Genomic DNA, 14431 nt, shown 5'->3' on the forward strand with positions numbered 1-14431 from the left:
GTGAGAAGCAGCTGTGCTGTCTAGAGCCTGTGTGCTTAGCCTCAGACCCTGAGGTGCTCTAGTGCTAGCAGTGAGTCATCCTCTGACCCTTTTACGTCTCACTGGGGCCAGGACAGTTCTGGGTCTCTAGAACGCTGTCACCACTGTGATACAACCAGGCCACAAGGCCATTTTTGAAGTCGCCTGCTGCCCTTGCTCCTCCAAGTCTGGGCCCAGGACGGGGCATGAGGAGACCCTGATTGCGATGTGTTTTCAAGCTGGGTGCAGCTGTAATAAGCCAGGTCTCTGCTCTCATTCCTGTCAGCAACAGATCTGAAGTTTATAATTGTCTGTGCTGCAGGACCTCGTAGCCACAACTGCTCTCCTTAAACTTATGCATTTATGTATTTTGTGATCACCTAAATTTATACTATGTTCTCACATTTCCAACCCCATGACAGGTGTTGGCAAAGATTATGAGAATTCAGAGATGTGTACTGATATACTTCAGTGGAGGAAGGCTTTCCAAACACCTGGTGAACTCCTGTGTATGATAAATAACAGTGCAAAGAATTTCTGAGCATTCTTTATGTGACACATGTACTCATAGACTATGTTTGTGAGAACATCCATAGAGGTTTGAATTTTGAGAAAAATGAAGCAGATATAAAAGTGTCATCAAGGCCAGGGTGAAGTGTGCTTGCTAAGGATAAATTCCAGAAAGGGCTGCCTGTTAAATTCTCTTTGAAAAATGCCTAAATTTAGTCATTTGCATGAACATATACACGTGATTTCCTTCTGAATGGAAAGGAATATGGGTGTCATCTCTGAATGAAGAGGTGATTTAATAGCGTGGATGATCATATACATTGTTTAAATATGGAAATGCTCTGTAATGGACTTTACTAATTCGTGTAAAGAGATGCCCTAAATTGAAATTGTGCAGGGATATCAGTAGTTAAGGCATGAAGGGTTTTCTGCTTAGGGTGGATCAGATGAGCATGGAAAGGATGTGGAAGTGACTGGCAGGACACTGTGTGCAAATAGCAGGACATACAACAGAGAGGGTCTTCACTGAAAGTCAGGTAGTTCTTAGGGTAAGCATGAAGTTAAAGTTAAATTATGATACCTTCCTTGAGGTGAATAGCACAAGCTCTGGTAAGAATCAGTATTCCACATCCCTGTCAACCCATGAATTCTGTGTTGTTCACTTGAGATCTAGTTTTGATTATCTTGAATTATGACCCAGTATCATGAAGGTGAAATTTGAATTTTTTTTGTACCAAGGATCGAACTCATGATCTCAAGCTTGCAAGTTAGGTTTTCATGCTGCTAGCTAAATACCCAGCTCTGAAACTGTTTTCTGTATGTTATAGATGATATCAACCTTGTTCCTCAGAAAATGTTGAATATTGTGGAATTTTTCTATATTGTATGGCTATAACATTTTAAAGCAAACCAAAGGTGTCTTATGCAGTCACTTTTCAAGTTTCACATTGTCTGTGCGGTATCTCAGTGAGGGTTTCTCTATTTCAGACAGCTCTGTAACTTATGATAGCCCCAAACTCACGACAGTTCTCCTGCATCAGCCTCCCAAGATATATTTCTTATTTATGAATGGAAAGTGATCACTTATTGACACTGAGCTATAATTTGAAGCTTGCACCTGGTTTCATTGTTTATATGTTTTTTACCTACAGCAGTTTTCCATGAACATTTGAGTTATTATTTATGTACCATATTTGATGTTATTTCTGCTTTGTTCTGTGAAACCAAATTCAAATATCAAAATGCTGCTTAAGTATATTAAGAACAAAGGACTCAGTGGCCTAATTCAGATTTGAAGAGATATCATTGGTCTTTGTTAGGTCTGAGAGATGGGACAGGAGAGAGAAGTCTGTGGGAGGAATGGAGCGGAGTGGACGGCCGTGAAAGTAGTGGTCAGCGGTGGCTTTATTCCGGGAATGCGGGGAGGGGGCCCCGCCGCCGCTGACCCCGGGGCGCAGCATCTCTGCACCGAGCCCGGGGCCGGGCTGTGGTCTCTCCGGGAACACGGGGAGTGGAGACTGGTGCGCTGGCCGGCGCTGGCCGCTGGAATCTGGCGGTCTCTCTCTCTCTGGGGAACTCTCTCTGGCGAACACTCCCGGACACGTGGTGTGGGGGAATCTAAATAGCCTAAGCTTAGGGCAGTGCCCCAAAGGCCATCAGAGATGTACAGGTATCCCATTGGCGCATAGGTCCTTAAGGATGGGGATATAGAATTACAATCAAGTCCATAGGGGGCAGGGTGGGGGAGGAGTTTAGCTGCAGGCTTTTCTGGTTACAGTGTTTCATCTGGGCCGGCAACTCTTTCAGTCTTACATCAAAGTGATTGATGAGATATTTGTCTGCCTCTGTGCTTCAAGGATGCTGGTCCTGCAGGCTCTCACTATGAGCTCTGCATTAGAGAAAATGCACAGCGACTCTTTTTTTTTTTTTTTGTCTTTTTTTGAGACAGGGTCTCACTATGCAGTTCAGGCTGGCCTTGAGCTCACTTAGCAGCCCAGGCTGGTCTCAAACTCGCAAGGATCCTCCCACCTCAGCCTCTGGAGTGCTGGGATGACAGGCTTGAGCCACCAAACCCAGCCCACAGGGACTCTTGCAGTGACTCAGCAAAAGAATCAGTGCTCCTATTTGGCTGTTACATTAGCTGTGAGTTGCAGTATGGCATCAAATTTACTGTCTCAAAATATGTGTATGTACAAGCAATTAATCCCCAAGATTTGGAATTAAGATTTTAAGAAATCAGTCTCCATTCAGCTGTTATGTGGGTTTTATTTGTTTAGTTTAGTTTGTTTTATTGAGACAGGTTTTCTCTACGTACATCAGCTAGATTTGAACACTTTATGGAGTGCAGAATTGCCCTAAGCTCAAAGCAGCCATCCTGCATCAGCCTCTTGAGTGCTGGGATTATAGATATGTGTGGTTTTACCCTAGAAAATATTGAGGCTTGTAACTTAGCTGTGTTGTAGATTGGCATAATAGATGCCACCTTGAGCTTTGCATTTAACTTGTGCCCTGTATTTCACCCAGAAAATGGAAAAATCACTCAGGGTAGAAGACCCAGGAGAAAAGCAAAATGAGCTGTACCCAAAGAAAAAAATTAACCTGCTCAACAAAAGAAGCAGAATACAGTTGTCATCCAAAAATTATTATAAGATTCTAGCTAAATGATTTCCAACGGGATCTTTTTTGTGATTCTATCTTTTAAAATATCTGTAACTTTCCAGTTCAAAGCCTCTTCTTTAGATCCTGAAATGGGGATAGGGGTTTTTTATACAAGTGGTCCTGAGACCAGCTAATGAAATTCCACATTTCTCAGTTGGTTTGCTTGTCTTCCTATATTGTTGTTCACAAACTCAACTCAAGCTGCAGAAACCTTTACTGACACAAGCAAACAACAGGATTAAATGACATTGCCACTGAAATGAAAGAATAATAGTGAAAAGGAAAAGAGAAAAAAGACAACTGCCATGTGTTATAATGCCCACCTCTTTTCCCTAGTGATGAAGAGACTGAAACAGGAGAATGGCCATGTATTCAAAGACAGGCTAACCTACATAGTGAGTAGGCTGGCCAGAACTCCTAAGTGAGACTATGTCTTAAATTGAAAAACATAAACAACCAAGGTGACAGAAAGACTATTAAAAAAACAATTATAGAGCTGAGTGAAAGTTGACTTATGCAAAATGGGATTTATTGAATGATGCTGCAGAAGAAGGAAGGCTATGTAGTGGCATCCAGGAGGCTGTGACAAAAACAGATTTAGGAATGGCACCTACTGTGCTACAGCACAACAATGACCTCCTTCCTCCAATACATTTGCAGTTCACTAGAATGAGGACTTTTAAAAGCTCATGGAAATGTTAAATTCATGGCAAACAAGCAGCTTGAAATCTAGGCTTTGGAACATGGCCTTTAGCAGAATTTCATATTTAAATTGAAATAAGTAAAATATAATCCTGCCCTGTTTGATGTCAAATGCACCAAGTTTAATGGCTCACAACATTGAGAAAGGAAGTCACAAACCAAAAGAAGTTCAAAATTTTTCTTAGAAAAAAAGAGAGAAGAATAGCCTTGAATTTTCAGGAGTGGTCTTCAGTGTTTTGGCCACAGACCTATTGTCAGGGGTAATTTATACAGGAAAGCCACAATGTGGGTACAGTGTGGGTCTCAGACTACATTCAACCTATAAACTTATAGCTGCTTAACGAATATTATTCATCAGGAGAACAAGTCAGCCAGAAAAGTTATGTGGGAAGAGCCAAGGCATTTTGTGGGAACAATAGTCCAGTTGTTGTGATCATTGATTATGGTAATTGATGCCTATCAGGACTTCCTGGAGGAGGTGGTGGTAACTTTAGTACATTTCAAGCTGTTGTTTTTCTCTTCAGGAGCATGTGGACCAGGTCACTGCATCTTCATCTTCAGTTCTGGCTTTTGTCAGCTGTGCCTGTAGCAGTGATTGTTGTATTTAGTTTTTTGCCTTGACTCTTGAAGGTTCCAGTTCCTCTATGATTGTATATTAATTTCGGTCTACATTGACATCCTTTGCTAAAATCACAATAGTATTTGATTGGATAAAGTGATATTTATACATTTAAAATATTCATTAATACAGGCCAGGGCTTTAAGGTCAGCAGGCAGAAACATCTGCCTGGAAAGTGCTAGGTTGTAACTTTGATCCCTGGTACCTATAAACAAAAGTAATTTAATCTGCAAGGAAAGAAAATAATTTCATTTGTGAAAATGTAGATTTACATAATTTATAACTAAATATGTCAAAGGCAAATTAAACATTGTTAATAGTCATATTTTGTATCTAAAGTTGTTGGTTCTGGGGATTGAGGTCAGTGATACAAGAAGCTGCCTGGAAAGCACAAGGTCATGAGTTCAATCCCTCATATATAAAAAAAAAAACAACTCGCAGGTGTCAGTGATGCAGTGCTATGAGCACATTTTGAAACTGATACTTGTTAATTAATAGGCTTAATGTTTCCTTTGTGGTCTATGAAATACCTGCAGATAACATGGCAATTACAGTGAATGATGTACTGTCCCCTACAGGATTGCTATTTTCTGAGTTGTTTTTATTTTTTGTTTTCCCACATACTTGAAAGTTGAAAATGTTGGCTGATGCTAGATAGAAAAACTGTGATAATTATTTTATTCTATTTAGTGATGTATTTCCCTATAGCCATTAAGAACATTTTATTTGCTACAATTACCCCAAGTCAAATTGATAAACAATTCTTAAAGTTAGAGGCAGCTGGGTTAGTTAGAAATACAGGCAACCATACCATGATATAATGGAATGAAATTCCTGAAATTCTATGTCTGGTATGAGTTTGTGTTCTCTAAAGTGCAAGAATGAATTTTAGGAACAACAGAGTTGAAGAGCAGAATATATTTATTGAGAGATAGAAAGTGAAAATATTTTGCTCTAAGTAGAATATTTTGGAATTGGGAGGTGGAACCAGGGGACTTGAAGTCACTTTCCTCTCTTCTATTCAACCTACCTGTGGCGAGAAAAGAATCTCAATCAGCTACTTGCATATCAGCAATGCCACCTTTAATTAAGCACCACCCAAGTCAAAAACTATATGTATGCTGCCCACATATTTCCAGAAGAAAAAGCAAGACCCCCAGTGGTCATAGGGTTCTCCCAATATTCTTAGAATAAAGGCCATTTTGAGTTTGTATTCTCTTCTTTACTACACCAAAAATCCTATCGGAAAGCTTCTATCTGAGAAAAACAGGAGGGATTCTGATCCTGTACCAAAAGACTCTGTCTTTTCTAGAGACCTTATAGAATAAAATCATGTGATGAGATAGGTTTAAAGTGGGTTATATTACTGAGACTACCAAGGAGGTAAATTAGCACAATAGAGAAGCAAAATATAGGAAATGTAAAAGTGGCCTTTTATTTATAGAATGTGGAGAGGAGCTCACAGCCACCAAGGGTTTGGCTCCCCCCCCCAATGACTATGGGGTTATAGGGTATATGTGACTTTTGACTGGATGTGATGCTTGGAGGGGACATTGATGTCATGCTAGGAGCTGATGGGATTTTTCTTTAGGCCCGTGGGAAAGAAAGAGGAAGTTATATTCAAGGAGAAAAGAGGAAGTGGCCATATGAGTAAGCGTCCCTGATTTCTCATTCTTCCACCTTGAACTACAACCATGACATCCTGTAATTGTTTGAAGGGCAAAGCTCTTTCAAGTACATCCTTCAGTTTGAATGAAGAAATCAAAACAAGAATTTTTGCTATCTGTCTTCCTCCATGGCTGTTGGTAAACCATTCATAAGAAATATTTTGAGTCAATTCCTTAATGCATGGTCCATACCATAACCAAAATTACAGATCAGTTCAGTTTCAGAAAAAGAAGCAGCACTTAAAGGCAGGGTTAAAGCCTTCAATGCAAGTATCCATGTCATGGTGAGATCAACAATGTGTGATACAAACTACTACTGATTTCTCTGACTTCAAGAAAGAGAAAAGTTTATACTGATATTGTTATCCTGGAATGAATCTCCCGGTCTACTATGTCTGATATTAGATTTTTGTCCTGTAAAGTCCAAGAATGAATTTTAGGAACAACAGAGATTAAGAGAAGAATATACTTATTCAGAGAAAAAAAGCTGCCTGAGAGAGAGAAGGTATCCTGAGCAGGTTGCCAAACACTGTCCATTCCAGGGACCTTTATAGAGTAAAATCATGTGGTGAAGTGAGTTTAAGGTGGGGAAAACTAGGAACTCACAATGCAGATGGGCATAAGATGGCACAGAGTTATGGTAGCCAATAAGATTATAAGTTCAGGTAAAGTTGATTTAATTGGGAACAAAGGGGGAAGGGAGTGACATAGAAAGCAGGCATTCTTAGGCAGCTGTGTCTCTTCCCTTAGGGGTTTGGGAGGGGGACTCCTGAGTTCCTCAGGATGATAGGAACTATTTAGAATGTCAGTCTTTAGGATAAGGATACATTTCTTTAAATGGTGACTCCTGACTTCCTCAGAGTGCTAGGGAACTATTTAGAATATCAATCCTTAGGATATGGATGAATTTGCTTATCATTTGTCTTGAGCCTTGGCCCATAGCATGAGGTGTCAGTCTTCCCCATAGTTTCAAGGTATCTGGTCTCCTGCATGGGCTCCTTGGGGTACCTAGCCGTGTCTCATGCCAATAGTATTTAAATAACTCAGGAACCTGTAACAGCACTGTTTAGAAAATTGATTACAGATGTCTTGTGCTCTGGGTGAATGTTCTGGGGATGACAGTGTACAATGTATATACCAATGTTGCCCCTGATTGACATGTTTTGGAATTTAATTTTAGTTGATGTGTTCTTTTTCCTTGAAATAAAATGGATTTGAAAATTAAAAGCCTGAGGAAAGCTCTTCAGTACAAACACTCCTCTGTTGAGCTGAGATCACCACTGTAGAACAATGGCAGTTCCAGAAGTCTCTGCACTACAGTCTATCATTTGGGATGCTCTCTTGCAGGGAGGGGCTCCTTTCTCTGTTTATTCGTGACTCAGAAAGAGGGCAGTAGAGCAGGAGTCAATCAGTGATGAAGGGGCAGGCTATATGAACTGTCCAATCAGGTGGGCCACTGCTGGCCGTGACTTCTGTCTGTTCTGGTGTCTCAGCATGATTTACCTGTTCTGAGTACAACAATGGTAGCAAAATGCTTGCTGGATCTCATTTAGTACATTTGATGTCCTGTGGCCTGCTTGGCAAAGAACCTGAGAGATCCTGGAGCCATGGAATGGTGAGGTTGTGGATAGGCACCCAGAAATAGCGTGAATTGGGTGAAACCAGTTACAAGTGTTTAGGAGTAGTTCCGGTGTCTGGAGCCTCAGGTATTTAGTTAGCTTCAGCTCCTTAGGTCCTCCAGCTTTGGCCATGGGTCATTCACTATCCCTATTGCCTCTTGCTGTTGGCAAGGGTAATTTGAGGTCCCCAGAACCCTGGCTTCACTATGACAGCAGCAGACTCAAGTATCATCTTTGAAATTCACGGCTAGCCTGGTAAGTCCACCATCTTAGTCATTGGGTGGAGCTTGGGAAGACCCTGACTATGATGTTTTGTAGTTTGTAGAGCAGTAATGAGCTAGGTCTATGCTCTCTTTCTGCAGAGTAGCAGATCTGGAATGTCCAGAGTTTATTAATGTATGTAATGCAGGGCCTCATAGCCACAATGGCTCAACTTGATTTTGGGCTTTTTTGTATTTATAGTGATCTCCTAAATTTATAGTATGTTCTCATAATTCTATCCTCATGACAGGTAGTGACAAAGGTCCTGAGAATTCAGAGATATGTAGTACTGTGCCTCAGCGGAGAAAGGCTTCCCAAACAACTGGTGAACTCCTGTGTATTATACAGATCAGTGCAAAATAATTTCTGAACATACTTAATTATTTAGGTGGCACCCTTGCTCACAGACTAGGTTTGTGAGAACAGCTATAGAGTTTTGAAGTCTGAGAAAAATGAAGCAAATATGAAAGTGTTATCAAGGACAGAGTAAAAATTTGTGAAGGACAAATTCCAGAAAGGGCTACCTGTTAAATTCTCATCAAAAAATGCCAAAATTTACACATTTGCATGGTCATATACATGTGATATCCTTCCGAATGGAAAGGAATAGGGGTGTCACCTCTGAATTAAGAGCTGATTTAGTAGCTTGGTTGTTAATAGACAGTTTAAATATGAAAATTCTCTACAATGGAGTTATCCAAGTGGTGTAAATGAGAAGCCCTAAATAGAAATTTTGCAGTGATATCGATAGTTAGGCATGAAGGGTTTTCTGCTTAGGATGGATCCGAGGAGTGTGGAAAAGATGTGGAAGTGACTGACAGGATGCAGGCAGCAAATAGCAGGACATACAACAGAGAGGGTCTTCACTGAAATTCAGGTAGTTCTTAGAGTAAGTATGAAGTAAAGTTGGGTTCTGATTGCTTCACTGAGGTGATCAACACCAGCTCTGGCAACAAACAATCAGTATTCCACATCCCTGTCAACCCATAATTTTTGTGTTCCATACTTGAGATCTAATTTGATTATCTCTAATTATGCCCCAGTGTCATGAAGCTGAAATTTTCAATTTTTTTGTACCAAGGATCAAATGCATGACCTATGCTTTCCAGGCAGGTGTTCATGCACTGAGCTAAATACACAACTATGAAAATGTTTTCTGTGTAGTATGGACGATATCCACATTGTTTCTGAGAAAGTGTTGAATATTGTTGGAATTTTTCTGTATTGTATGGCTATAATTTTTTAAAAAACAAACCAAAAGTGTCTTATGCAGTCTCTTTTTAAGTTTCACTTTATCTGTTCCGTGTCTCAATCAGGGTTTGTCTGTTTTAGACAGCTCTGTAACTTAGGATAGCCCCAAATTCAAGGAAGAAATCCTTCACGAGCCTCCCAAGATTTATTTCTTATATTTGAATTGAAAGTGATCACTTGGTAACAGTGATGTTTAATTTACAGCTTGGGCCTGGTTTCATTTTATATACATATTTTTAAAATACAGCTGTTTTCCACTAACACTTGAGTTATTATTTATATACCATATTTGATGTTATTTATGTTTTGTTCTATGAAACCAAATTCATGTTTCAAAATGCTGCTTAAGTATATTAAGAACAAAGTACTCATTGGCCTAAATGAGATTTGAAGAGACATCATCTGTAGTCTATGAAAATGATTGCTGAGATTATTTATTTAATTTTGAAATTGGTAAAATAGAACAGAACAAGGCAGCATAAGGTCAACTAAGATCACACAGTGAAATTGGTACACAACTTCACAACAGGTTACTGAGATAACAGTAATAGGTATCACAGTATATTTTGTTATCTTTGTCATAGTTCTTTAATCACATATATCAAAATGAGATGAAATACAGAACATTATAGAACTTATCAAAACAGAATATTCAATTGAGCAGTACCATTAATCAGAATAGAGTGAAACAATAATAAAAACATTTTCCTTCAAAGAGATGGTAGAAGGAAGTCCTCCTTATTTGCTATGGTCTAATTCCCAGCAGATGCTCAGATTTTTGGTTCCCATTTGCTAATATGGGGTGACAGGAGAAGAGGGGTAGGGAAGTGGGATGTTTGATTCTAGGTGGTGCATCAGTAGTTTCACTATTGCTTAGTAGGGAGACAGGCTGGTTGTTTGGTTTCACAGCGCCCTAAGTTCCCACATCGAACAGACCTTAGGAGCTGCTGCTGATTATCCCCCTGGAAGGGCTGCAGTTTTCCAGATTGCCACTGCTGACTGGGGAGGGGAGTTGCTTGCTTGGCTTCCCAGACAATTGATGAGTCATTTATCTGCTTCTGTGCTTTGTGGTTGCTGGTCCTGCAGGCTTCTCACTGTGAGCTCTGCTTTAGAGAAAGTGCACAGGGAATCTTGCCATGACTCAGCACAAGAATCAGTGCTCCAATTTGGCTGTTATATTAGCAGTAAGTTGCAATCTAGCATCAAATTTGCTGTCTTCAAAAATGTGTATAGACACAAAATTAATGACCAAGACATGGATTTAAATATGAATAAATCAGTCTTCATTCAGCTGTTTTGTTTGGCTTTATTTGTTGAGTTTAGTTTTGCTTTATTGAGACAAGCTTTCTGTATGTATATCAGCTGGATTTGAACACCCTATAGAGCCTAGAATTGCCCTGACCTCACTGATGCCTCCCTTTCTCCCCTTTTGAGTGCTGGGATTATAGATATGCACCACTGCACTTTGCTATTGATTCAGATTTGTAGGAGAGAATTTAAGATATCCCAAACCTGGGGTCTCAACCTTCCTTTGAGAAATATATGCATGATCCTTTAGGAGGTGGTGACCTTTGTGGATGTGGTTGTGAATTTCAGCAATGAGGAGTGGAGTTTGCTGAGTCCATCCCAAAAGAACCTCTACAGAGATGTGATGGGCGAAACCTTTAGAAACATGGCTGCAATAGGTAAGGATGAAATATTTTTGGCACTCATGCTGTCAGAATATTGTTTGTTGCTCATTAGTGATGTTTCATTAAAAAGAATATGAAAATATTTTAAAAAATAGCTCAGATCTGGACACATTATATCATAAATCTAAACAAAATCTATTAATTTGTATGTATTACTCAACTGAGTCCTGGTATTTCTATGTCTACAATTCAGGAGGACTTGGGGAAATCCAGGAAGCTGAAAAAGAATGCAAAGTTTACTGGAGATACTTCAGGTAATTCACACTCACAAGAACAGGAATGTTCCTGAGTAATTAGTGAGTCAGCAGAAAAATATCCACCAGAGAAATGAGGCACCATTCAATTTCATGTCAGTAATATTCTCCAAAGATGTATAAGCTAGTGTATATATGAGGGAATTGAATCATGAAAATGTATGACATTGCATATAGATGATTACAAAATGCATACACTTTGAGTTATGACATTCTGCCTTCAGCTTTTCTACCCATATATACATGTGAATACAACGCATTCATTATCTAACAATTGCTAAGATTGCAATAGAATTTGAAATAAAACTGAGTGCTCATGTTTCAAGGCCATGCTCTAGACAATCGGCGATTCTGACTAATATTCTTAGTAGGCTGGTGGAATGTTAATGCACTCATTTTGAATATCAGTATGCAGTTGTCTCTAGAAATTGATGCCCTCATATTGGTCCTGGATATTTTTAAAATCTCAAAATCTGCATAAAATACTGATACATGCTTACTCATATACAAAGCAGATCAAGTTATAACAGATCAGGCCTTGAAGCTTAGCTATCTATCACTGGATTTGTGGAGAAGAAAAATGTTAATAGACTCTCTGTGATTGTGCATTCTTGTAAACCCAGCACATTAGGAATCAGATTTTGCAGAATGGCAATTTCAAGTTCAAACTTCACAGCTTAATGATCTATGAAAATCTCTTAAAATAGATTTTTAAAAAGCTATATATTTATGCTAATACCTGTTGTTCATTCCCAGCCCAGAATGGAAAAACTGTGTTATATAATGTCAAAAAATAAATAATATAATGTCATTTGCTATAAGAATTAGATGGGTCTTTCACCCATCAATTCAGTGAAATAGCTCAGCTATAAAACCTAAAAGGTCACTGGCTTTCTTTTAGATGAGAAACCAAAATACAAAATGTGGAAAGAAATGAAACAGAATTGTTAGAGAAAAGTAAGACTGACCATATGGAAAAGGGAACTACAGGTTAAGGACAGAAGGGAGATTGTGATGGGGAAACATATGAGAATAATTTGCATGTGATACACATATGTATCCATGCCCAAAGTGAAGCTAAAAATTATGCATTTCAAAGTACCAACTTTTAAGATTTCCAAATGTGTACCAGTCTTTTGGGAATGGTTGTTTTCAACATATCTTACAAGGCCATTCTGTTGCTTCATGGTGAGAATTTCTTAGCAGGCATTAAAAACAGAACTTGATATTAATGCAGTTATTAAACGGAGACCAATTTCACTGTGAATTTTTCTTTTTTTAAAATTTAATATAAGGAAAGATTAAATAAGATAAAATAAGTAGAAATAATACTGCTTTCAAAGTGAAAAAAAGTAAGAAATCGCAAGATGATGATTACAAATGCTGATCATACAAATAGTTATGAAATACAAAAGTGAAACATATGAAGTGGGGATTCAAAAAGTGAGATTGCAAACAGTTTTGTTCACCTCTCCAAGAAAAGCTTAGTAATGTGGTTATAAATCCTATATGTGATTTTTTCTTTACAGAAATGACAAGCTAGGGAAATCTTATGAACATACTTGGAAGCAGTATAAAGAAGTATTCCTTTGTACTGCAGAAGGTAATGTGAATGTGAAAGAAACAGAAACACAGCACAATGTTCAGATCCATGAAAAATATTGCAGGCGAGGGAAACACTATGTATGCAAACAATGTGGGAAAGTTATTAAAACACGTGCATATTGTAAGGTTCATGTAAGAATTCACACTGGAGAGAAACCCTATGTGTGTAAGCAATGTGGAAAAGGTTTCATGCAACCTGGAAATTGTAAGGAACATGAAAGAATTCACACTGGAGAGAAACCATATATGTGTCAGCAATGTGGAAAAGGATTCACCAGATCAAAATATTGTAAGCAACATGAAAGAATTCACACTAGAGAGAAACCCTATGTATGTAAGCAATGTGGGAAAGCTTTTACCAGACCTGAATGCTTTAAACAACATGAAAGAATTCACAGTGGAGATAAACCATATGTATGTAAGCAATGTGGGAAAGCTTTAAACACACGTGCAAGTTATAAGGTTCATGAAAGAATTCACACTGGAGAGAAACCCTATGTATGTAAGCAATGTGGGAAAGCTTTTAAAACACAGGGAGATTGTAAGAATCATGAAAGAATTCACACTGGAGAGAAACCTTATGCATGTAAGCAATGTGGGAAAGCTTTTACCAGACCTGGATGTTGTAAGAAACATGAAAGAATTCACACTGGAGAGAAACCGTATGTATGTAAGCAATGTGGGAAAGCTTTTACCAGACCTGGATATTGTAAGGAACATGAAAGAATTCACACTGGAGAGAAACCATATGTATGTAAGCAATGTGGGAAAGCTTTTAACACATGGGGATGCTGTAAGAAACATGAAAGAATTCACACTGGAGAGAAACCCTATGTATGTAAGCAATGTGGGAAAGCTTTTACCAGACCTGAACGTTGTAAGGAACATGAAAGAATTCACACTGGAGAGAAACCATATGTATGTAAGCATTGTGGGAAAGCTTTTAACACACGTGCAAATTGTAATGTTCATGAAAGAATTCACACTGAAGAGAAAACATATGTATGTAAGCAATGTGGGAAAGCTTTTAACACATGGGGATACTGTAAGAAACATGAAAGAATTCACACTGGAGAGAGACCCTATGTATGTAAGCAATGTGGGAAAGCTTTTAACACAAGTACAAATTGTAAGGTTCATGAAAGAATTCACACTGGAGAGAAACCATATGTGTGTAAGCAATGTGGGAAAGCTTTTAAAACACAGGGAGATTGTAAGAAACATGAAAGTTCACATTCAATATAAAACCAGTGTATATAGGCATCATGAGAATGGTTTTAGCACATGTACATATTGCATAATGCATGAAAATCTTCACACTGGGCAGAAAACTTACATATGTAAGGAATGTGGGAAAGGTTTCAGGAGAAATGCTCATTGTACAATACATTATAAAATTTACATGGTTGAGAAACCCTGTGTGTATGTGAAGAATGTGGGAAAGCTTTCACCACACATGGATTTTGTAAAATACATCTATGACTTCACACTGGTGAGAAAGTCTATGTGGCAAAGCTTTTACTGCATATAGTCATTGCAAAACACATGAAAGAATTCACACTGGGAAGAAGCACTG

The 14431-nt window shown here is 38.6% G+C and overlaps 1 protein-coding gene across 1 annotated transcript; it reads left to right on the forward strand.

The window, feature by feature from the left end:
- Nucleotides 1-1943: 1943 nt before the first annotated feature.
- LOC134474485 (zinc finger protein 791-like) lies at nt 1944-14049 on the forward strand (the record flags this gene model as incomplete). Its single annotated transcript, XM_063242655.1, has 2 exons — nt 1944-2048; nt 13243-14049. Coding segments are annotated over exons 1-2 (912 nt in total), but the record flags the coding sequence as incomplete, so codon positions are not given.
- Between the last annotated feature and the right edge of the window lie 382 nt (nt 14050-14431).

This window comes from Cavia porcellus, unplaced genomic scaffold (assembly GCF_034190915.1).
Source record: "Cavia porcellus strain 051 isolate PalLab524CR breed Dunkin Hartley unplaced genomic scaffold, mCavPor4.1 scaffold_32, whole genome shotgun sequence".
In the NCBI taxonomy this organism is placed as follows: Eukaryota; Metazoa; Chordata; class Mammalia; order Rodentia; family Caviidae; genus Cavia; species Cavia porcellus.